Source organism: Nyctibius grandis, chromosome 11 (assembly GCF_013368605.1).
Source record: "Nyctibius grandis isolate bNycGra1 chromosome 11, bNycGra1.pri, whole genome shotgun sequence".
NCBI lineage: Eukaryota > Metazoa > Chordata > Aves > Nyctibiiformes > Nyctibiidae > Nyctibius > Nyctibius grandis.
The window spans coordinates 24240975-24264918 of NC_090668.1; the positions used below are offsets into that span (position 1 = coordinate 24240975).

The window sequence follows — 23944 nt, forward strand, 5'->3', positions numbered from 1 at the left end:
GTGCTGCGGCATGGGAGCATCTTCGGGGGCGGCAGAGGGGCGGGGCCGGGCGGCGGCGGGTCCTCCCAGCCGCCAGGGGGCGGCGCAGGCGGTGGTGAGGGGAGGCCGAGGCGGCAGCATGGCGCAGCCGCCGCCGTTCGCCGGGCGCTTCCCGCCGCCGCCGTTCCGGGCCTTCCCCCCGCCGGCGGGGCCCTTCCCGCCGCCCGCCGCGCCTTTCCCCGGCCCCGCCGCCCGCCCGGGGCCCTTCGCGGCGGCGGCCCCCCCGCCCTTCCTCCTGCCGTCGCTGCCGCCGCCGGCCCGGCCTGAGGGCGAAGCGGGGCCGCGCTTCCCGCCGGCCGGCGGCCCTTTCTTCCCGGCGGCTCCTCCGTTCCCGCCGCGGCCGCTGCCCGAGGAGGAGGCGGCGGCGGCGCAGCGGCAGCAGGACGAGCTGTGGCTGTCGCAGTTCCTGGGCCGGCACCGGGCCGCTCCCCCGCCGCCCCCGCCGCCCGCCGGCGCCAGCCCCAGCAGCGCCCGGGAGCTGGCGGTGGAGGCGCTGGGGCGGGTGGCGCGGCTGGCCGCGCTCTGCCGGGCCCTCAGGCGGCGGGAGGCCGAGGGCGACGAGGCGGGCTGGGCCCAGGCGCAGGAGGAGGCGGAGGCGGCGCGGCGGGAGCTGCGGGAGATCGTGCGGCCCCTGAGGGAGCCCGGCTACCGGGAGGCGCTGCGGAGGAAGGTCGAGAGGGCGAGGAAGAGGAGGCTGCGGCTGCAGCGGAGGAAGCAAGAAGCCAAGGCGGCCAAGGAGGAGGAGGCGGCCCGGGCGGCCGAGCGGGAGGCCAAGATCGATCAGTGGAGAGCCAAGTGCATCCAGGAGGTGGAGGAGAAGAACCGGGTACGGCCCCGAGCGGCCTGATCCTGCCTGCGCCGGCTGCGGTGTGGCCTCCTGGGGACTGTTGCGCGGGCAGCGTGGTGGAGCTGGGGGAGACCTGCCGGTAATGGGCTCGTAGCGGGCTGTGCCTGCCCGGCACCTGGCTTTGGCCCCCGCACTTCAGTAGGTGCCACCTGGGTTCAGCTCACATGGAGACACTCGAGGCCCACAGCCCTGCTTCTTCCTTAAAAACCTCGCTGGGCATCTCAGCTTTGCCACGCTCGTGTCCTAGGCCTTGACAGTTGGGGTTCAAGTGGTTTCTGAACTCTGGGTTGCATGTGGAGGGCTTCCTCTCCGGTCCCGAGCTGTCAGCCTGCCCTGTGGTGCTCGCAGCTACCCTGTGTGTCAGTGCTGTTTCAGTAACTAAGCCTTGCCTACATCCTGCATCCTTGTAGAGCTGAAAGCTTTTCAGCCTCACTGGGAAGTAAAACAGCTTCAAAGCAAAAGAAAACCAAACGAAACCACCCCAAATTAGGCTTGCTGGGATGTGCTGTGGGCACCTTTGCATCCGTTATTGGCCAAAGAGCTGCCTTTGTGCAGGTGCGAGGTCTGACATGGGGATGGTACAGAGCAGCTGTTGGGAAAGGTTTTATGTTCACACTGTGGCATGGTCATAGTCTAATTACCTAGCTGTAGTATCGGGGTGGTTTATATTTCTTGTATGTTTTTTCTAACTTTCTGTGGTTAAAGGTTATCAGGCTTTATGAATTTATTAGCCATTTGGCCCAAATTTATGAGTTGCTCAGCATTCTTTTTTTGTTTCCTGAAGCCTGTCGTGTTTTAGCTTTTTTATAAAAAGGCAAGGTCAGATGGTTGACTTCACTTGCTATGGCTGCTTTACTAGGAAGTTACTCTGATCTCCAGTGCTTCACTAATCTTTTTGAAAGTACCATTTCATTCTTGTCTACGTGGGATATTTCACATATCATGTCTGGTTTTTTTCTTTCATAGGAACGAGAACTTAAGGCTGCTGCAGACAGTGTCTTATCCGAAGTAAGGAAGAAACAAGCAGACACAAAGAGGATGGTGGACATCCTGTGTGCCTTAGAAAAGCTTCGGAAACTGAGAAAAGAGGCTGCTGCCAGGAAAGGTTAATTACGAGATTTTTACCCAAGCTCTTTCTCAATAGAAGAGTTATTCCAGTAAGATAGTTATTAGCAAGGTTAAGCTTATGTTCCTCTGAGATTTTGCGAGCTCTGCTCTCAAGTCTGGTAACAGAGCCCCTTCTGAATTTGAAAATTTCAAATCAATTCTCTTTCTGTTTAGGTGTTTGTCCACCCCCCTCAGCAGACGAAGCATTTGAAAATCAGGTGGAGAGTCTCAAAACATTGCTCAAAAATCGTACAGAGCTGTATGAAGCTGAGGAGAGAGCATTAAGAGTTATGTTGGAGGGAGAACAGGAGGAGGAAAGGAAGAGAGAAATGGAAAAGAAACAGAAGAAGGAAAGGGAAAAACTACTACAGCAGAAGCTTGAAATCGATTCCAAGCTGTTTGGGGATCCAGGTAAATTCTGCATCTGTACTTAACTGTATTTTTTCACACCAGACCCCATCTCATAGGCACTGGGTTTAAAATGGAGGCAGGAAAACAGCTGAGAAAGAAATCATCCGCTGGAGTAATTTATGGTCTGTGGAAAAGGTGGGATAAACGTAGTGTGCTGTTAATGCATGTGATGCAGGAGGAATGGTTTAGCTCTTCAGCGTAGACTGCGGTACATCTCAGGCCGATTTCATAATGTTTTGCAAGAGGTTGTAGGTTAAGCTGAAGGGAGAATAAACAGAATAGACTGAAGACTTCCAGCGCCCAACAGATGCTTTAGTCTGGTGATTTGGGAAGTGTGACTCAGGTAATCTGTAAAGACTCAGTGTCTGTATATTCCCCTTGTTTAGGGGATGGAGGCAGGAAGTTTTGCTAGTCTTGTCTTGCCTCTGACAGCTCTGGTAAGGACCAGGAGACGTGCAAAACTTGTAAACAGTCCTTAATGTATTACATAGGGAAGTGATTTCAAGGTATAGCTGGGGAGCAGCAAATGAGTTAGCAAATGTGGGGCTTCTAAGACTTACTAGAATCGAAGGTGTTCCTGATTTACTGAATGATTTCTATGTTTGTGTTTTAACAGATGAATTTCCTCTAGCCCATCTACTGCAGCCCTTCAGAGAGTATTACTTACAAGCTGAGCATTCTGTAGCAGCTCTGATCCAGATCAGGTAAAACCAAACAAAGTCTATATTTTATTATCACAGATGACAAGTATTGTTTGTTGAGATTGTAAAATTATGGTCCCTTTTGGGTCGTTAACTTGCAAATATGGTTATGCCATGAATTGTCCTGTTTTTTCCAGCTAAGGATCAAGCTTCTCGCTTGATAGAGTTGTATCCAACAGATGCCTGTGTGAGGCAGAGGGCACTTCCATGCATAACCATTCAATTTAATAGAATAGTACATCTAATTTTCACGTTTGTGTTTCGAAAAACAAGTTTCAGAGTACAATTTATTGATCAGTATGGAAAAACACCTCTGTGGGTATATAATAAATCTTACTACCAAACTTACACCAGCTGTCTTCTCAGAAAATGCTTTCTCTGTTAAAGGCACGAATGGGATCAGTTCTTGGTGCCAGCTGATCACCCTGAAGGAAGCTGCATCCCTCCAGGATGGGTTCTTCCGAGTCTCCCCACAAACGACACTTGGGCCACGGCTGTCAGATAATTTAGTGATAATTTATTTTAGCGTTGGAGGAATGTTTCATTACAGTCAGGTGGGTAAATACGACAGGGTGTGAAGAGGAAGTCTCATCCTCTGTTTCGGTAGCCAGGTACTGGAATGTCTTGAAGAAAAGTGTGAGAAATATTTTTGCCATCTGACTCTGCAGGGAAATACCAGAGCAAGCCCAAAGCTTCTGGGCCTCGTGGTGTGGAATTACAGTCTCGCAGCGAGTTTTCGCTAACAAGTCTCAATCTTAATAAAGAAACATTGCTGACAAGGCTATTTGTGCCAATATTAACATCCTATTTTTAGTGGCTTTTATCTTTATAAGCCTAAATCCAGATGATGAAACCTCCAGAAATAAGTAAGTTGTTTTTTTTTTAAAAAAAAGACATCATTAGTAAACATGTTTTCCTTCTTAAATGAAGCATGTCAAGCATCGCTGTCCAAATAGTTTCTGTATTTTTGTGTGTAGAAACGATCCTATTACAAGTTTAAACAAATTCTGAAGTACAAACAAGACAGGGTTTTTCAAGCTTGATTAAAGCAACTGTTGACATTTTACTTTTGTGGACTAAAACTGGTACCACAACATGGAAAAAATTCCCAGTTGTGGTGAAACAGGTCAGACAGCTGTGTGAATATATATAAATTTGGTGAATAAGCCTGCTGGAAAAAAAAGAATAAAATCTGAAGTCTAATCTACTGTAACTGGTTTTGCCTATATCACTATTTTTGTATAGGGACAGATCGTGTGTGTAATATTTGAGTAAAAAACACAGCTCTATTTTGTAAGTTGTTTTTTGTACAGAATAAATAGAGAAAAATGGATTTTCTTTTTTTGTTTGAAGCATTTTTACTCCAAAGGAGAGATTTGGTTTAGTCCTTGGCATCAAATACGACTCTGAGGTGGAGAGAATTGCTGGCAGAAGGTTTGTGTGAAGGAACTTCTCCCTCCTACAAGGTGACAGAGGCATCTGATTTCAAAGCTTTCCATGTTCCGGGACAGTTTGTTTGAAACAGTGACGGGCCATATGGGGTTGGGGCTTTGCTGGTCTGTGCAGATTGTCGTGGCATCTTTCCAGAGCTGCAGTTGTTATTCTAGCTTAGCCCTAATGTGTGGGAATGGGTTTTAATCGCTCCAATTCCTTCCCTCTTCGAATCACAATTCATGGAGGAGGCAATATGTGGTTGCCTAAATTCAACACTTGGGCCATATGTGTAACGTTAACAGTTTCTTGGCTGAAGCTTTGCGTTGATTTCTGCTAGAGCACATGAAATAGTAATTTTTGATACGAGTTAGAATTAATCTGAGTTCAGAAGCTTGCAGTTCGTGTATATCACCTGTAGCACCCCAAAATACAGATTACTGTGAAGTCCCCTGGAGGCAGGGGTTCTGATCTGCCTGTCCATACATCTTCCCATCCCCACTGTCACTTCCAGCATCTCCTTACTCCAGGACCTACGGCTGGGTCAGATCCTGGGGAATCTTTCCTGATGAAAAAGCAAAAGTTCAAATAGCAGAAAAACAACTGCAGAAAGAACGCTTTCGGTTCAGGAGGCTTAGTGACCGGAGGATGCTCTGCTTAAGTAGGTAGGCTCCTTATCCCACCGGCGTGTCTGCTGGGACAGGCTAACCGCTTAAACTGGGATAATCCTCAAACAGGCCAAGTCAGACGCTTGTCTGACACTGTGAGAATTAAAGAACTGAGCAGTAGATAAGCAGGCAGAGTAACAGCATCCCCGTTCTCCCTGCCCTGCGAGAAGAGCCCCGTGATGTCGTCTGAGGGTAAGGATAACTTTATGTTTTTAATAACAATAGGACTTGAAAATGCCAGCAGGTGATGTACTTCAGTCTCTCTCGTTTTCTGTGGTTGGTTCTGCTTATTTGCTCGTGTCTCATAATGTCTGCATTGAAGTGGTTTATGTTTTTAGTGAGATGTTGAAGCCACAGATGGAAGAGGAATGTTTAAAATCTCAACTCATAAAATACCTGGAGACAGGGTATTAATTCTTAAAAAAACCTTGTGTATTCAGATTGAAGATTCAAATTTGTCTGAATATAGTATTTCCTACTATTTTTCAGTTTTAAAAAATCATTATAACCCAGAAGAAAAGAAGGGTTGGCTACGAGTTTCTGAGACTCCTTTGCATCCTAATCCTTCCTAGGTCCCAGTGCCATCTGGGTTTCTCATGCTTGTAAGGCACATGCTCTTCCCGATGGGAATTTGTTCGTTTGCCAGCCGATGTCTTTGGTGTGGAAGCGGGGTGGTGGCCTGCAGCACAGGGCTGGCATGAAGCAGATGAGGTTAGAACCCTTGTAGGAGTTGCTTGTTGCTTTCTGGTGTAAGTCAGTGTTTGCCACTAACCCTCTTTCTTGTCTAGTAGCATTTTCAGTGTCATCGCTCCTCATCTCAACGTAATTCTTTTTTTCTAAACTTGTGAGTTAACGCTGGTGGGAGCCTTTCTCAGAGCACAGTATTTATGCAGTGAAATACAGTGAGATACGGTACCACAAGCTGTATTTTCTTCATCCTGGCTTCAGATAACATGCGCTACCCACCCTCATATCCCTAAAAGTCATGTTTAAAACCAAGTCAAGCCGTTCTAGGTGACAGACGACGAGATACTCTGTTCCTTTGCACCTGGTTGCCACCAGCAGTGACCAGCACCGCACAGCTTTTGGGAAGGGCTGATCTACAGGCAGGGGCTGCACGGCCACGCGGAGGAGGTGAAGGCTGGAGGAAGGCGGCTGCGCTTACACACGTCTTCACGCGTTGTCTTTGTCAGCGCTGACGTGGATTGTGCCTTACGCTGAGCCCTCTTAGGCTGGGAGCAGATGGCCCGGCTCCGTGCGGGCTCCCGACACGTTGCGTGTGTCGTGCGCTCGCAGGGGTACACGTGCGGGAGCCGCAAAGCTGGTTAGGGGCTGTGCCTGCGCCGCGGCCCCGGGGTGAACGGCTCCTGGCTAACCAGGGGAGTGACAACTCCTGTAATTCTGGTAAGAGCAACCGAGTTGCACCGAGCGATTGTGCGTGTCGCTCCTCATTTAGGCAGCAGTTTGTTAGTCCTCTGCTAACACAAGAAACTACCTTGAATGCTATTTCCCATTATAGACCCTTAGTTTTGCCTGAAACTAACAGGCAGCTTTCCTTGAGACATTTGGCTGCTTATTTTCTTTTTGCAGAGTGTTTATCCCCACTGTCATAGGAGCCATTTCTTTTTAAAGGGGAAAAAAAAAATTGGCAAAAGCACTTAGGGATGTCACACCACGTGTTTACTGTTTGTCTTGAGGGATGACTGCTGAGGACTTTGGGATGAAGAGGCATGGGCTGCAGGTACCAGAACTCTGAATCACAGAATCAATCAGGTTGGAAGAGACCTCTGGGATCATCGAGTCCAACCACTGCCCTGACACCACCATGTCAACTAGACCATGGCACTAAGGGCCATGTCCAGGCTTTTCTTAAACCCCTCCAGAGATGGTGACTCCACCACCTCCCTGGGCAGCCCCTTCCAATGGCTAATGACCCTTGCTGAGAAGAAATGCTTCCTAATGTCCAACCTGACCCTCCCCTGGTGAAGCTTGAGGCTGTGTCCTCTTGTCCTAGCGCTGGTTGCCTGGGAGAAGAGGCCGACTCCCACTCCGCTACAACCTTCCTTCAGGTAGTTGTAGACTGCACTAAGGTCACCTCTGAGCCTCCTCTTCTCCAGGCTAAACAACCTCAGCTCCCTCAGCCGTTCCTCGTAGCTCTTGACAATATATAGAGAGAATTATTTTGCATGCTGCCATCGCTGGGGACTCGAGGCTTCGTGCAGCAAGTAGCAGGTTTTTACTAAATTGAGATATTTTTACAGAGCTGATGCCTACACTAGTGCAGTAATATTTTCCATGCCACCATTCCCAGTTCATCAGTTCTCTCCCTGCTACTCTTGATCTAAAAACATCACCACACTTAAAATGAATAGATGGTTCTTAAAGGCTTAATCTGGCCTTAGAAAGGCTCGTTTGACATCCCTCTGACACCAACGTCTGCCTGATGCTCTAGCCTCCTCCAGGGAGGGGATGCCCTCGCCCAGCTCCGTGTGACGGCTTAGCAAGCACGTGGCCGCATGCATGAGCTCCGCAACCATGGGTGCTCTTGGGTCATGCAGAGAGAGGAGACCGGCGAGGTGTCCTCCTTGGCTGCAGTTTCTGCCTCTGTAACTGGAAAAAGCACTTGGTCTGTCCCCGGCTTGGGAAAGGGAGCGTGCGATGGGCAGCAGAGGGAGAGGGAGCAGCAGGAGGAGGGATGGGAAGCAGCAGGACGTGCGTGGAGGTGGAGGAGAAAAATGCTCAGGATCCGTGCCAAATGGAGCTGTAAGCTTGGTCAGGGCCTGCTGGCTTGAGCTCAGAACAGCAAAGGTTAGTTGAGACATATCTTCCTGATACCAGTAATTAAGAGTTTGCAAATCTGAGCATTGCACAGTGGTTTTTACTCATCTGGCAGCGTCTAAAGGCTGCGTTCCTTTTGCCAGCATCACTCGAAATAGCTCATCTTTCTTGCCTTCCACCCAACTCAAAAGGTGCCAGTCCTGCCTTTCACAGTTTTATTTCATCCCTTCCTCTGGCAGCAAGAAATCAGGCAGCGGCGATGAGCTACCTGGATGGAGTTCCCTTCCGGACGGCCAGGAGCCTCGACGGGGACTCCGGGGGAGAAAACACTTTAATCACCGCCCCGGCCATCGAGCTCCCCGACTGCACCGACATCCTCATGAGCACCATGGTGAGTCACCTCTGCTCGCCTCCGCGCCCGCATTCGCTCCTGGGGGGATGCTCAAAGGGATGTCAGCGGTGTTTGCCTCTTCTTGTGAAATAAGGGAAACCTCTCCTCCTAATTGATCCCTTCTTAATTATATATATGTAAAATATCCTGTGGCACTTTGTGATCTTCCACATTGCTCAGTCCTAAACTGCTTTTGAATCTACACCTATTGCTATAACAGCTTTGTCACCTGTTTTAACCCCCAGCAGAGCAACTCGAAGGAGCTCTCTGGGCTCTGGCAGGGGGTAGGCAGCCTTTCCCTGTACAGTTGCACCAAAGGCATGGGGCTGGCTCTCTGGGCTTACAGGCAGCGCTAGCACAGCTCCAGTTAAGGACGATTTCAGAAATACTTTGTGTGTTTAGCCTTAAGTAGTCTCACCCGTAGATGGGGTCAGTGCACTTCACGGGGGGAAGGCGATCTGGGTGATCCCAAACAGCCTCTGCTCCCTCCTGGTGATGGGTGAACCAGCAGAAACCCCCCACATCTGGCTTTTCGCTAGCTCAGCCTTGCTCATCCCTACCCCAAAAATGACACATCCCAAATCCACAGGACGTGTTTAATGGGAAGAGTCACCATGTTGTTCATTTTAAGTGATTTCTCTGAAGGAAATTTTAATGCACACATTTTCTGCTGCCTGTGTAAAGGCAGGTGATGGTGTGAATCCCCATGGACCAGCTGAGGAGGTCCACCACCCTGTCCTATCCTGGGAAGCCCCCACCACGGGTTTCTCTCTGGTCAGGGACACGTCAGTGCTGCCTGCCGAGGCCCAGCGGTTGCACTGGTGGCCTGGGCTGATCCTTTCTGGAGGCACGTGGTGGTGTTTTCCTCGGGGAGGCTGGTTTGGGTGCACAGCCGGCAAGTGGCAGGGAGCAGTACAAACAGCATTCCTGGGCTGTGAATGTACTTGCCTGCCCGTCCGGAGGACACCTTGTTTGGAGAGCTCTGGGACAGGCAAGGCTTGTTTGTTCCAGGAAAACCCTCAGATTTCAGCCTTAAACACGCTTATATTTTAAGCCGGACTATGTGGAAGTGACGACTCTGTTCGGGGACTGCCTGAGCCCTCAGCACCGCCAGAGACTCCCATGGCTGGTCCTGCCCCTGCCCGAGGTGGCTTCTCCCCCCATGGCAGCTCCTGAGCCCCCACACCCCATGTGGTTCTGCCAGGTGCCACTAACGATGGTCGCAAACGAGCTCTGCTGCCGTCCCGGGAGCAGCCTGTAGCCTGTGGCTGGATGCGGTGCCTCTCCAGGATGCCCGCATCTCCTCTCTGCACCCTCCACCCTCTCCTCTCCGCTTCCACAGCAGCTAAACTGACCCAAAACCACCTCGGAGCATAAAACACCTATCAAAAGAATTGTAGATACAACTCAAAATAGTAAGTAGTTTGTAGCCAGTTTAAGTTAAGTGTAAATTTTGGGGATTCCCTATAGGGATGAGGCTGGCGCTGCCCAATCCTACAGCCTAGTGCCCGCAGCCAGCCCCGATGCTCAGGGGAATAGGAGCCAATGTGGGAAGGAGGCAGCCCTTAAGGTGCCCTCGTGAAGCGCGTGGTTTGCTCTGGTTTCAGATGCCCTCACCAGCTGCTTCTCGCTCTTCCGCAGCACGACTTCTCGCTGGAAAGAAGAGTGCTTTACTGGGTGGAGGTGGCCTCTCAGCAGCAAACCTCCCGGCATCGGGTCACCTCCGAAGTCGTCCCCACGGCTCCGCCGTGCTGGCTGCTGCTGGTGGACCCCGCCGACAGCTACGGGGGGAGAGCGCGGGACGGGGCGATGCGGCGCTGCATCAGCATGACCGCTGCTGACAGCAGCTACGGGCTCACCAAGGGCAGGGGCGCCTTGTCCGACACCGAGAGCGAGACCTGGCACTCGGAGGAGGACGAGTATTCGGAGGATGACGAGTACTCCTCGACCTCCTGGGAAGAGAATGACAAGGATGAAAAGGTTTCCAGGAGGAGAAACACTGGGAGAAGCGTGCGTCCGCGTGCCAGCTTTTACCAGACCCGACCAAAGACATCGCCCGGCTTGCTGGAGCCTCTGCCCGAGAGCAAGAGCCACAACCCAGCCAGCCCAGACCTGAGCAAGCAGAGAAGATCCATGGTGATACTGAACAACATGAAGAACGATTTGGAAGCGGCCAGGAGGAAGCTGAGTGCTTTGGTGCATCCTCCGAACAGAGCCGCCGCGGAGAGCAGAGGGGTCCCGGTGCCACGGCCGCTGCCCCAGCGGCCCCACACCAGCCGCAGCATCAAGTACGGGCCAGCCCCGGACGTGTCCCACCTGGGGACCTGGGTGCCGGCTCCTCCGGCCATGGCCGCGCCGATGCCCCCGATCAAACGGCATAAGCCCACGGTGCCGGTGAGGTGTTTTCTTCTGGTAGCGCTTTGCTTGTCGCTGAGACAGGAGGGAGGTGGAGGGCATCGAGTCAGTCCCATTTGCTGGGGTCTGGCCAGCAAAATGGAACTGAAATTGGGCTTTGGGAATACGAAACCCATGAGGAATCGCTGACAAGTTTCATAAGAAGTGAAGGAGGAGGGTTTTTTTGCTGGGGTTTAAAGGGCAGCTTTCTGGGAGGACGTTTACTTGCTCTGTCCTAACCACAACATCTCTTTTCCCGACAAACAAGGCATCTTATTTGATTTTCAACTGAAACACTTAAAAAAAAAACAAGTTAAATAAGTTTTTTTCCCTCTTTCCTCTCTGCTTCCCCCCTCTAACAGATATAAGTGGGGTTTATGGGGAATTGCCCCTTACAGCCATCATAGCTGCTCCTCCTGGCAGCCCCAGAGGAGAAGCTGGGATTTGGACGGAGACAAAACCGGGCTGTGTCTGTGTCCCCTCTGCCCTGGGTCTCCCTCATTACCCATCCCTGCGCTCACTGCCCTCCTTCACCCTGTTTGGTAGCTGGAAAAGGCCACTTCACCTGACTCCTCGTGCAATACTGGCGTCCTTCCCTGGGGCAATGGCTGTCTGTCTTTTCTTAAAAGTAGGAAACTTTAGATTTCATAGCCCTACTAGACATACAAATCCTTTAATGACGGAGACAATGATGTGAGGTGATGGAGTAAATATTGCCTTCCATTGCCTTAAATCTGAACCTCGCCGTGTTTTTTTAAGAAATCACATCTCATCCAGCTACTTGAGAGATTTAGGAGATAAATTACTGAAAACTCACAATTAAAACCATCAGACATATGAAAGGCTGGTTTATTTATATGTAGTTGCATTCGACGTAGGGTAATTAAGGAAAGATCAAATGCCCATGTGTGTTTATACACTAAACAGCTGGTGTGAATAATTCCTCATCCGTCGCCTGCCCTGTTACAAATGGATCACGCCAAATACTAAAGCTCACACTCAGGCGAGCGTTTCTGTGTGCCAGGTCGTTTCTGGAGATGGCTTTGTAACAGGAACCTAAATACATCTGATAAACATCATGGGCATAAACAGGGCATCAGGGGAGCATCCTCCTGCCCGGGCTGCTGCATTGCCTGCCCGTGGGTAGTGCTGCTTCTCACTTGGCCGGTCAAGGACGGCATTTGTTGATGGAGATGTGACCGGGATTCCCAGGGAAAGCAAGTTGCTTTTGCTTGCTTTGCCCCAGGAACCCTCCTGAGCGCTGTTTGCTCTGATCTGTATCCATAGCTGAGCCTAGAAAGCATTAGAATCATAGAATTGTTTTGGTTGGAAAGGACCTTTAAGATCATCAAGTCCAACCATCAACCCAGCACTGCCAAGCCCACCACTAACCCATGTCCCTCAGCACCACATCTACACGGCTTTTAAATCCCTCCAGGGATGGGGACTCCACCACTGCCCTGGGCAGCCTGTTCCAATGCCTGACAACCCTTTCCGTGAAGAAAATAGAATCATAAAATCGTTGGGATGTCAACCCATTGCTTCAGCCTCGGTCATTTAACATGGTGTCATGAGCTGGAGCAAGAAAACCATCTGCTGTTTTTTCTTGCAGTCTCTCAGCCCCTACGCCTGCCTCCCCCCTGCCTCCACGCCTGCCTCCACGCCGACGCGACCTCTCAGTTCCCACAGATCCCAGCCGGATTCGGCATCTGACCTGCTCTCGGCGCTGAGCCAAGAGGAACGAGACCTCATCGAGCCGGTTATAGCCTTGGGCTACCCAACCCGCAAAGCCATCCTCGCCCTCCAGAAGATCGGAAGGCAAAGCTTAAGTCAGGTTGGTGGAGCTGGCCCAGCGCCGCGGAAAGCTTGTGGTAAAGAAAAACTTGATTTTCATGGAGAAAGGGATGGCTGTCTTCCTTGGGGTGGACTTCTGGTGGCCTTGGGTTTCCCACCTTGGCGTCAGACCTCAGTTGACAGGGTTTTCCATGAGATCACACATCTGCACTTTGGCTGTAATAAAATAGTGATGAGTTGCCCTCAGCTTTTCAGCGAGTAATAACGGCCGGGTGACGTTATCTGTTCGATCTGTTGCATGGAGCGTGGTGTCCTTTTGAAGTACAAAATTTCCCCCATATATGGGAACTTCTTGCACATCATTTTTTCCTGGCTGTTAGATCAGTATGATTATTGCCATGGCTCATCCTGTCAGAGCGGGACTGTACAAATGCCTCGGAGATTTGTCTGGGCTCTCTCCAGAACACAAGCTCCCCGCGTTGGAGCAACCAGGGACTCCATGCGAGCATTGTGACTGGGTCCCAGAGCTCTTTTCCTGAGGAACCCTCTAGAATAACCTGGAATTTATTTAAAATAATGAGCGTGGGCCAGCTCTTACCCAGCTGGTCGGCACACGAAGCTGCTCTGCGGCTGAGTGGTCCTGCAGCTTCTGGCTCCCTCCTGAGTCACCCCCGGCTGGACCAGCCTCCCCAGACCCTTGCTGGTGTTCCAGGCGAGCGTCGCTGCAGGCCGAGGTGGGAAGGAAAGCTTTATTTCTTCAATTCATGAAGGTTTCTTCTAGGCAGAGGGAGATGGGCAGAGCACAGCCCACGTTCTTTGTGTGCAAGGGTGTCTTGTAGCAACTGCTGTCTCAATATGAAGGAGCAACACATCTTATTAGGGATGGAAATGGGTACTGTCTGCCTCCTTCTGTGTAAACACCAGGACTCCCATGCCCTTGGAGAAGAGATAATGCACCAAAATATAAGGTCTGCCTTATATCCTGTGCCTTCTTCACCAGCAGTTCCCATCTTTCCCATTTATGCCCAGTACAGCCAAGATAAAATGTAAAGCCCAGCCCGTCACGCGTCTCTTACAAGTACAAAACTACCAAATTAGGCTAAAACCTTCCTGGAAAATATGTTTCAACTCAAGTTAAAAACAAGAGCTGTGGGCGCTCTTCATTGCTGGCTGGTGTCACGCGGGGTTTCAGTGTGTGACGATGACAGCTTCAACCGTGAAGACTGATTGTAGTACCAGATGGTAGCCAAAAATTACTCAATTTCTTTGCAGAGTCAAGTCAAACTGGCAGAGCCCACCCTGGTGCAGAAGGCAAGCCTGCTGCCTTAAGGAGGTGATGCCTTCTTGATTTTGGTGGAAGAGCCTCTCTGAAAGGCTCAGGCAGGGTTAGATGCCCCAACGCGCCAGAGGTTCATCACCAAGGATGTCATGTCCAAGGGCTAAACCAAAAATGCATCATTGCATCTTGATGAACGATCACTGATCAATCAAAAACTCATCGTTGATCCACAGAGCTCTCAACATACGTGTGAGCTGAGACAAGACAGCTGGCTACAGCTGGTCAGCACCCATCTCCCCAAATAGCCGTAAGCACAGGGTTCAGAGAAGGGTGTTCACCACGGGACACAGCCCACCGCACCAGCCACCTTTTGGTGGCCACGTGTGGATGGGGAGCTTCTTCCTATGGACTGTTGCACTCTTGTGAAGTCAATAGTACAGCAAAATATATGCTCAGCTGTGCTTCCATAATGTGCTTCTGCCCCTTTCCTCCTTCACAACAACTTGTTGTCTTACCCCAAGCGACAATCTAGATCTTCAGCGCTTCCTACAAGCCTTGCATCAGTCGTCCCCACTGGCGGTGGCTCCCCGAGCCTCTCCAGCACTCGTAGAAGTTGCATTCTCAGTGGTGACATTTGTGGCAGTGAGTTGAGCAGGGCTGTCCTCTGCAGTGCTGGCTAGGGTCTCCCTGTCCCCCTGGAGACCCTCTGACCCTGGAGGCTCAGCGCCTGAGGGATAGTGCCCACTGGGTAGCGCATCCTTGGCTTGAACCCTGCTGCAAGACTGGCGAGATGTTTCCTCTGTTCCTCCACGATGAAGTCAGCATTTGGGTCTGTGGTGGTGTTTGCTTGTGGTTTTTTCCATGCTGGCAGCTTATAGTCCACGGTCCATGTGGGGCGGTGAAATAGTTGGTGGCAAGGCTTTGTTCTTAAGCTGCCAGTTGTTGCAGCACCTGAAGCAAGGACCTCATGGGGATGGGCCTTTCTGATGGGTGTCAGCCAAAGTGGTACAGGGACATGGAAGATAAAACCCACCAGAGGAGGGATTTCCATTACGTCACTGCACGTGCTTGTCTTTGCTGTGAAAAGCTACATTGCTGCACGTAACATCAAGTAGCAGCAAATGAGGGAGGAGGTAAATCAGGAGGTTATGGATCTACCAGAGCCTGGAGGTCTCTTCCCACACAAGCAGTGTGTGATGAGGTTATGGGGTTGGCCATGTAGCGGGTAAAGCTGAGCTCTCCAGAGGTGCCTGCACTGGAGGAACTTCGTGTCTAAGTGTGATCAGGAGCCTCCTTGAGAGCTACAAGGGGACAAAGAGCTTCAAGAGGGCAGTGGCACCTCCTCCTCCTCCCCAGCCAGCGGTGGGGCTGGTACCAGACCCAGGGGTTTAGCAGGTCATAGTATTTAAAAACCTGTTTTTGTTTAGTCTTCAGGATATATATATATATATATTATTTTTTTAATGATAAAAATCATTGAGTTGACAACAGCATCAATTTCATGCTGGGCTTGAAGAGCATGCCAGGCTGGCAGGACTGGCCGTGGGCACGGCGAGCGGCTGTCCCTGCTGCGACAGGGCAAGAAATCACAGCGGTGAGCTGGGGTGTTTAATTAATAAGGTAACGAGGAAAAGAAAAACAGGTTATGAATGCCAACGACTGTCTAATTTTTGAGTTAATAAGCTGCTCCTTAAGGCTGACATATCCTTAAATTCATACTCTGCTCTTTAGCCAAACTAGATCACCTCGATGTTTGAGGGACTTTTTTGGCTTTTTCATATGTTTTATGGTGTTTTACTGAATCCTTCTCCTTGGCTACGGCAGTGCTGGGGAGGGTGGAGGTCTGTGTGCTGGTGGATCTGGGGAGATCTGAATCAGCTTCTGCTTTGATGAAGACAGCACAGCTTCGGGGAGACCCGTGAGATGTTTTTATTCCCCCTGCTATTGTATAGCACATTTATTATTGTCTGTCCCATATGTTTTTGGACAGTGAATGATTCTCGCGGTATTTAAAAGATACCGCTGGGAATAGTGCTGTCAGCACTCCAAGAACAACGCGGGAAGCCAAAAATAACTGTTTACTTTCAGTAATGACAGCACACGGGGCTCCCCTGGGGTGGCTTTTGTGCTTGGACCCTGGAGCGAACCCACAGGCGCCCGAACCCCGGCGCATCAAAGGGATGCTGGGTCAGCTGAGGGTACACATCTCACTGGGATGGGCTCTGCTTAACCCCCCAGCCAGGAGGTCATCGCTTTGTATCTCAGATGGTTCAGATGTTTGGTTTCCTCCTTGTCCTCCCACCACCCTGTTCCTGTTCCCACCCTTGGACGGTGAGGGGGACTAAGATGTTGTCATTTCGCGGTGGGAGCCCTACTGATGGACAGACCACCCTGGCCAAGCATCAACTGGGAGCCAGCAGGACAGTTGTTCCCCAGGTCCTCCCCATGATCACATCCCTGGAAGGTGGCAAGGTGGGCTCCTGAATGCCCTTTGCACCCCATGTCTGCGAGGTTGGATTAACCCTGGTTGTCTTCTCCTGCAGTTCCTGAGCTACCTGAGTGCCTGTGACCGGCTGCTGAAGCAGGGCTACGAGGAAGGGCAGGTGGAGGAGGCCATGGAAATGTTCCAGTACTCGGAGAAAAAGGTCAGAGCGGGGCGGCACAGCCCGGCCCTTTGTGCTGCGTCCTCCAGGCTCACTTTTCCGCTCCTCCTCCGCCGCCCCTCGCGCAGGTCAGACCCGTTGCCCTGCACGCAGCGAGCCCACACTCGCAGCAGACCCCCGGGGCAGCGTCGCCATAAGGACCCCCCAGGGAAGGACAACCCGCTCTGTTGCTCTTCTCCACCCATCCTCTCACCCCACCATGCAAGCACGATGCTCGCTCAGCCCCTGCACGGGGGATCCCCCACCCCGAGCCCACCAGCACCCACACTCGTACTTCCCTCCCTGATCCCCCGTCGCATTCACCCCCCAGGGAGAACAACTGTGGTGGCACGCTGGGTGCTGGTCTCCATCCCAGTCTCCTCCTGGGGGTAGTGAAGAGCTGGGGTGGGAGAAAAGCTGCTTGAAATCTGGGCTGGTGGCGTTTGACGCGATGCCGACGGCACGTAGGGCTCCCGGCTCGCTGCTCGTTAGGGCTGCGGCAGCGGGAGGGCACCGGGTCTCGGTGTCAGGCAGGGGGTTATTTACTGGGAACACGGCTCTGGGAGATGTTGTGGTGCTGGGGCCCAGCCTGGGCGAGGGGGGAAGCAGGACAAATTAATTCCAGCTTGCACTCCCTGCCTTTCCCCACTCTATAACGCAGGCAAACGCTGGCATGGAATTGATATTAAACTTTAAAGGAATAAGAGAAGCTAGAGGCTGACTTTATTAAATATTTCTTATTTAAAAAGTTGATGTAAAGGCACACTTTTAACCGCCAGCAGTGGTGCGTGTGCCCTCGCTCTGCTGTGGGCAGTGGCACCAGCAGTGCCCTTCACCGCTAACACAACCCGGCCAGCTCGTCTGGCCGCAGCCTCGTCACCCAGCGCTGCTTCTGCTGCAACCTTGTGATAAATCCATCCTTAAAACCCCATGATAACAGCACTCCTTTCTCTTCCTTCTTCCTCCAGGCAGCGGAATTCTTGCATTTGTTAGCTCAGTTTAACGACATGGGTTTCCAGCAACACGAAATCAAAGAAGTTCTTCTGCTTTGTGGCAATCAGAGGGAGAAGGCGCTGGAAGAGCTCGTGATGAAAGCCCAGTGAGCAGCATCCTGGACCCCAGTCACAGCTTCCCCTCTCCACACCGGACCACGGAAGGACTTGAGTGGGTCGGCACGCGCTTACCCTTCTGCTGCTCCATCCCCACCCCGAGCTGCGTGGCTCACCGGGCACAAACCTCCAAGGCACCGGCTCATTGGATGGACATCCATCGTACAGGTGTTTGTCACTGTGCTAAGGCAAAGGCTTTATAGCAGGAGTGTTGATCTCATCAGAATCACAGAATCAATCAGGTTGGAAGAGACCTCTGGGGTCATCGAGTCCAACCATTGCCCTGACACCACCATGTCAACTAGACCATGGCACTAAGTGCCATGTCCAGCCTTTTCTTAAACACCTCCAGAGATGGTGACTCCACCACCTCCCTGGGCAGCCCCTTCCAATGGCTAATGACCCTTGCTGAGAAGAAATGCTTCCTAATGTCCAAACTGAACCTCCCCTGGCCAAGCTTGAGGCTGTGTCCTCTTGTCCTATCGCTGGTTGCCTGGGAGAAGAGGCCAACTCCCACTGTGCTACAACCTCCCTTCAGGTAGTTGTAGACTACCCACCTCCCCACCGTTGGTCATCTCAGCTGTTTAGATTAGACACAATAAGATCCAAACCGCCTTCGGCTTCGATTTTGCAAAACCTCAACCACAGTTTTCTCCCTCCACCTGGGGTGATGTGTGTCATGGTTTCAACCACGATCAAATGTGGATTCTTAAAAGATTATATAAATCGACAGAAGAGATTGTTTTCACAAAAACTGAAGGCTCCTGCAGAAACATGTGTTGGTCCTTGGGAAGAGTCTCAGCTGACTTAGTCGTGGTTGAATATTGTAATTGAAATCCAGTCTGATCACATGAGCTTCTCCTTTTAAACCAGAAACTTGAGAAAAATACAGAATTCAATGAGGGTGAGGAAAGAAAAGAGGCTGCCCTTGCTCTAGAAATACATGAAGTTTATCCAGTGCAATGAAAAACGGCTTGTTGCAAGGGTTTGTGCTCAGGGAATTTCATGGAATCAGAGCAGAGAGACGGGGAACAGCTCGGCTGCCCTCATGCTCTGCCCAAATCAGGAGAACTCAGGGGATGCTTCCCTAAAATGCGGAGAGAGTGACTCCAAATGGAGTTAACCACGAATGTCAGGATCAGGAAAATCTGGATGCCTGGGGGGAATTTTTGTGTGTAACTGAAGGACGGAGAATGGGAGATTCAGATCACCTTACGGGATGTGTCTCCTGGCTTGGCAGGGGAACAGTGGACAGTGTTTTCACATAAAAAGTACATTGTTTTCCTGTGAATTAGATACAGATGTAATTTCTTTGAGTAAAGATGGTTGGAGGGCTTCTTCTGAAGTGTATCTGTGTCTTTTCCTGTGAAAATGCCAACTGGCACAACCTAGCAGAGAAAACCCTTCATGAGCTGTGGTAGCACCGTTTTATCCTTCCAAACCATCTCCCAGCCCAACGTCCCGCCATTGAGTTAAAACACCAGGTCCCTTCTCCACGTACCTCTAGGTAGGTGCCAAACACCAGCAGGAGGGTGCAGCCCTCCACGGCTGCCTTCATCCTCGCCTTGGATGCAACAAGGAGACTTGGCAGCCAGGTTTTGGGGGACTTGACCCTTCCATACCCAAGGATGCTTTCTACCTTCTTTAATGGCATTGAAAATGTGGCACCTTGTATGGCCAAGAGGGATATTTGTGGGGAGCTCGCAGGCTCTTCTTGGAGCTCCCAGCCCTGTTTTTCCTCCAGCTTTCCCTTGGTTATACAAAGCTTTTATTTTTGACACGGCCCTTATAAGGCAAGTCTATTCGACAGACAGCTTTTCGTTAACGTTCACCCTTGCCAAGATGATGTCACCTTAGAAAAAGAAACTCGCAAAAGGTTAAACTGCGATTAGGCAGATCGCTTGGGCTCCAACTGTGATCTTTGGCGGGGTAAACACCGTGAAGATTGAAAGGGGAAGATAATGGTGCTGTGCTGGTGCCAGTAACGTGTAATGTTGAGGGCTAAATTCTGGCGGAGCGAAACACGTTTGCTGTGCGAAGGCTGAGCAGCCTCTCGCTCTCGTTAGAGATTTGCTTGCTCTGGGCTCATCATTTTTTCCCCTTGCTTGCAGAGGTAAGAACTGTATCTTTTTTCCCTCGCTGCCCACCTAAAATTATCTCGTGTTACTTTCTATAGTGGTCTGGATTGATGGATACAACAAATGACTCCTCTCTTGGGAGCATCCGTGCCGTACTCAACAGCACCTGCCAAGACCCACGCTTGCCCCAAGGTGCTACACTTAAAATCTTAAAAAACTTTCGCATTTTGTCGTCAAATATCTTTGTAAACCCCTGAACTGTCAAAAAACCAGCATGTGAAGGTGGGGGGAGCATTTGTATCGCTTGGTGGTTTCAGAGCTGGAGGGACGGGGAGAGCCTGCCAAGTTCAGCTGTCCCGGGTTAGCCCCAGGAGCCCGTCATAAATATTTTAGTAACAATTATGTTAACTTTATTTTAATGGAGGGTTTAAGCTATTTGTTCAACTTAAAATGGTTTTAAAGCAGCGTGCTGCTTTGAGTTGGGGGAAGGCAGTGTGAAATGTTAATTGGCTTCATCTAGAAAGGGAACGAGGATTTGACTTGATGGGCCTTCTGCTAACGGTCCGCCCGAGGATGGTATCGCTGCTCAGCTGATGCTGCAGCATGGGCTAGAGCTGGGGGAGGACCCCCAGTGTCCCCTGCCCCCCCTATGCCACCATCAGACCTGCACCCCATCCCGGTGGTGACAGCAGGGTGGTGGCCTGGCCCAGTGGCAGAGGGCAAATGGGGACAAGGCGCATCAAGCGAGGTTCAACCCGGACACGGATGCGAGCTGGGGTTTTCTTGTTTGTTTTGGTTTGTGGTTGTGTTGTGTGGGTTTTTTCTCAAATGCGGGAACTGTTTTGAAAATGCTGAGAACTTGGCGAGGGTCAGGAGTGGAGGTATTTGAGGCATCCCAGCTGGTATTCCCTTCCGCTCCATCTCGGCCGGGACGGCGTGGGCAGCCCGAAGCCTGCCCCACGATGGGAACCAGCTGAGCCATGGTCTGGGTTTGCTGCCACCCTGGTCCCCGCAGGTTTCCCAGCAGCGCTGTGGTCACAAAGGGGAGCTCTGCGTTCTCCAGCCGTCCCCAGGGCTGGCATAGAGGGCTATGAACCTTCAGGACTTGGGGATGGTATCTCATGAGAACAGCTCATCTGGTTTGGGAGCTCTGCGTTCTCCAGCCATCCCCAGAGCTGGTTTTGAGGGCTATCAACCTTCAGCACCTGGGGGTGGTATCTCATGAGAACAGCTCATCTGGTTTGGGAGCTCTGCTAATGGAGAAGACCTCCGCAAGCCTGGCATTGCCACACGATGGTGGTGCTCTCTCCCTTCCTTCCTTCTTGCACCCTCTGTATTTCCAAGGTTTACCATGTCCTAAAAAGACCCTGTCTTGGCTCAAATGAGCTTCTGATGATCACCAGCACTTGCCACCCCGTTGGGTCTGGGCTGGGTGCTGGGGCTTGGCAGACAAGCCTGGAGGAGACGATAGCTGGGTAACGCACTTGGGGGGGTGGCGGATGGTTCCCAGGTCCCAGAAACCCCTCAGTGCACGAAGCACCCAATGCCCAGGAGATACTTTCCTTCACCCCCCCATCTCCCCTCCTCCTCCCAGGACCCCGCTGCGGCCGGGAGCGGCCGTGGAGATCTCCCCGGGGAGCGCGGGGCTGTGTGGGAACCACGCTCCCACGTACGGCTCTGAAACGGAGCCGCAGCTGAAAAAGCATTCAGTGGGTCGGAGCGAGCCTTGACGTGGATCCCTGTTAGGACGTATTTTCCTCCAGAAGGAGGGGGGGGAACCCAAAACCCAAGAGTAATGAAGAACACAGGGGTTTTTTTATAGCTTTCCTTTTAATTCCTGGATATAATGAATGGTTTCCCATCGGAGCAGAGAGGAGGTGGGACGCTGCACACCTTCAGAGTGTGGTCAGAAAAAATATAACCTGTGTTTGCATCTCTTTGGTATCTGTCCTCTGCAGAGGCCATGAAGTTCTGCATGTGGTTGGCTCATGAGCCCACGTCTGCTAGGACTGTGCACCCAGCCCATGCGGTGCAGGCAGAGGCAGGCAGCAGCTGCCTGCAGCTCCTTTCTCTCTGGCAGGGTCTAATGTCACCTCCAAGGTCCAACGTGACACGTCCCTGGACCTGGGCATGGCTCCGCAGAGGAGGGGAGGAGCCCAGGGGAGCGGAGGGTGCAGAGCCAAGGCCATGTGCAAGGAGAGCATCCTGACACGGGACGGGGGCCGTCTACGTCGCGACATCGTGGTCACGCCTTGGCAGCCGCAGGAGGAAGGTCTGCAGGGAGCCGCTGCGTGGGAAACCTGCCCTCTCCTTCTTGAACCTCCAGGTCTCCTCTTCCACAGAGTAGAGGAGTGTCAGCATCTTGTTGACAGTGTAGACGGTGTCGCCCCTGATGACGGCGGTGAAGAGGGCTCCTTTGCTGTTCACGAACTGCCCGGGCAGGGAGCTCCACTGCTGCGACGTCAGGTTGAAGCAGTCAATGACGCAACGCAAGAAGTCATCCGAGGGGCCGTTGCGCATGACGTAGAGGTTGTCACGGTGGGCCACCATGCAGTGCCCGTAGCTCTGGTGCCGCTTGAGCTCAGTGACGGGAAGCCACGCGTCTTGCTGGGTCTCATACTTGTAGATGACGGTGGTGTCCAGCGGCTTCCACAAGCAAACAAAGATCTGCCCCATGGTTTGGGCGCAGGGTGCCGCTGCGCTCGGCTGTGGCAGGTCAGAGACAAACGTCCAGGTGCTGGAGGCCACGTCGTACCTCTCCACGGACTTCAGGGAAATCTTCTCGTACTCCCCACCGATGGCGTAGAGGTAGCCCTCGTGGCCCACCAGCCTGACGTCGTAGCGCAGCTGATGAGGGCTGGGGAACTCGCTCCAGGCGTTGGCATCGGCGTCGTAGCAGAAGCTGCTCTCCACCACCTGCTTGCTGGCCCCGTAGACACCACCCACGATGTAGATCTTATTATCCATGGTCGCCATGCCGGCTAGGAATGTGCTGGCGCTCAGTGGCAGGCAGGAGAGGGTCCTCCACGTGTTGGTCTCCTCGTCCAGGTAGCAGATGGTCCTGGAGAGGTCCTCCAGGAACTCGTAGGTGGGTGTGTGGGCTCCTACAGCCACGAAGGTGCTGGGCAGGAGGGTCTCCACATAGGCCAGCAGGTCGGTGGAGAGGCAGTCCAGGTACTCCTCCAGCTCGGCGTAGCTGTCCCTGATGTAGAGCGCAGCGCAGTGGAAGAGGTCCAGGAGACCGAATATGGCAGCGGCTTGGTACAGCAGGATGCAGTTGTCGGAGTTGATAGAGTGGATCAGGTACTTGGCCAAGGGCTTCACCTGCAGGAAGGCGGCACACTCGACCGCCTGGAAGATCTCCTCGCTGCTGAGGACGGGCCTCTCGCCCGCCAGCACCCGCAGCATGGCGAGGAACCCGGCGGCGCTCAGCTCCCCCAGCCCGATCTCCTCCTGCGTGCTCTCCCTCATGCCCGAGCGGAAGAGCGCGCGGAAGTACTCGCTGCTCTCCACCAGCAAGGTCTTCTCCACCCAGAACGACTGCTCCTCCACCCGAATGCGCACCCGCTCCGGGGGCTCTGCCCGGGAGCCTTCCTCCTCGGGGGTCATCCTCGCCCCGGGGGGCTCAGTGGCTCTCGGAGGGGGGGGGCAGCCGTGCTGTGCCCCCTCCTGCCTCCCCTCCACCCGTCGGTGCCTTTGCTGCGCTGCCCGGCGCCCGCCACGCTGCTGCCTTGTAATATAAATCCCTTGGGCTAAAGATAGCCGAGCTCGTGACCGGGGCCCTCCGCAGGCGTCCGCCGGGCCCAGCTGCCCACCCAAAGCACGGGCAGGGCCCCGGCGTCACCGTCACCGCGGGGCACGGCCGAGACGCCCGGCTCTGCCATGGGGGAGACGGGTTTTGCTCTCCCCACTCCTCCTTGTGATGCCCTTTAGGGAGGGCAACACCTTTGCGGGGCTGGGAAGAGCACGTTGCTGCACTATTATTTTGTTTTTTCCCTTATAAAAGTGGGTTTTATGGCTGCAGGGAGGTGACCAGTGTCAGTGAACCTTGGTGGCATCCAGCTCGGCCGTGGGAAAGGGGCTTTGCCACCCCTTGAGCATGGCCACGGGCAGGGAGGGACCTTTACGGGGCCATTCCCTTCGTGACCCTCCCCAAGGGAGGAGGCATCGAGCAACTCGGGCAACATCATCCCCAGCGCAAGGAGCCATAAACCAGCCCGTGCTTCACCTGGGGATCCCCTGCTCCCCAAAAAGGTCCCCTCTGGCCGCAGGGCT

General features: G+C 52.6%; 3 protein-coding genes across 4 annotated transcripts; 2 read left to right on the top strand and 1 right to left on the bottom strand.

Annotated features, from left to right (window-relative positions):
* The first annotated feature begins 118 nt into the window (after window positions 1–118).
* Window positions 119–4438, top strand: PDCD7 (programmed cell death 7). Of its 2 annotated transcripts, XM_068410264.1 has the most exons (6): window positions 119–865; window positions 1853–1991; window positions 2168–2404; window positions 3021–3108; window positions 3493–3659; window positions 3774–4438. In XM_068410264.1, exons 1-5 carry the CDS (start codon window positions 119–121, stop codon window positions 3608–3610), a joined length of 1329 nt encoding a protein of 442 aa, XP_068266365.1. In that variant the 3' UTR covers window positions 3611–3659; window positions 3774–4438. The 2 variants fall into 2 exon arrangements, with proteins under 2 accessions (XP_068266365.1, XP_068266364.1); XM_068410263.1 differs by having other exon boundaries at window positions 3493–4438.
* Window positions 4439–8241: 3803 nt separating this feature from the next.
* On the top strand, window positions 8242–18929 carry UBAP1L (ubiquitin associated protein 1 like). The gene is made up of 5 exons (XM_068410262.1): window positions 8242–8373; window positions 10015–10767; window positions 12380–12601; window positions 16384–16485; window positions 17451–18929. Exons 1-5 carry the CDS (start codon window positions 8242–8244, stop codon window positions 17583–17585), a joined length of 1344 nt encoding a protein of 447 aa, XP_068266363.1. The 3' UTR covers window positions 17586–18929.
* Window positions 18930–21486: 2557 nt separating this feature from the next.
* Window positions 21487–23400, bottom strand: KBTBD13 (kelch repeat and BTB domain containing 13). The gene has a single exon (XM_068410505.1). The coding sequence runs from the start codon at window positions 23276–23278 to the stop codon at window positions 21896–21898; it is 1383 nt and encodes a 460-aa protein (XP_068266606.1). The 5' UTR covers window positions 23279–23400; the 3' UTR covers window positions 21487–21895.
* Between the last annotated feature and the right edge of the window lie 544 nt (window positions 23401–23944).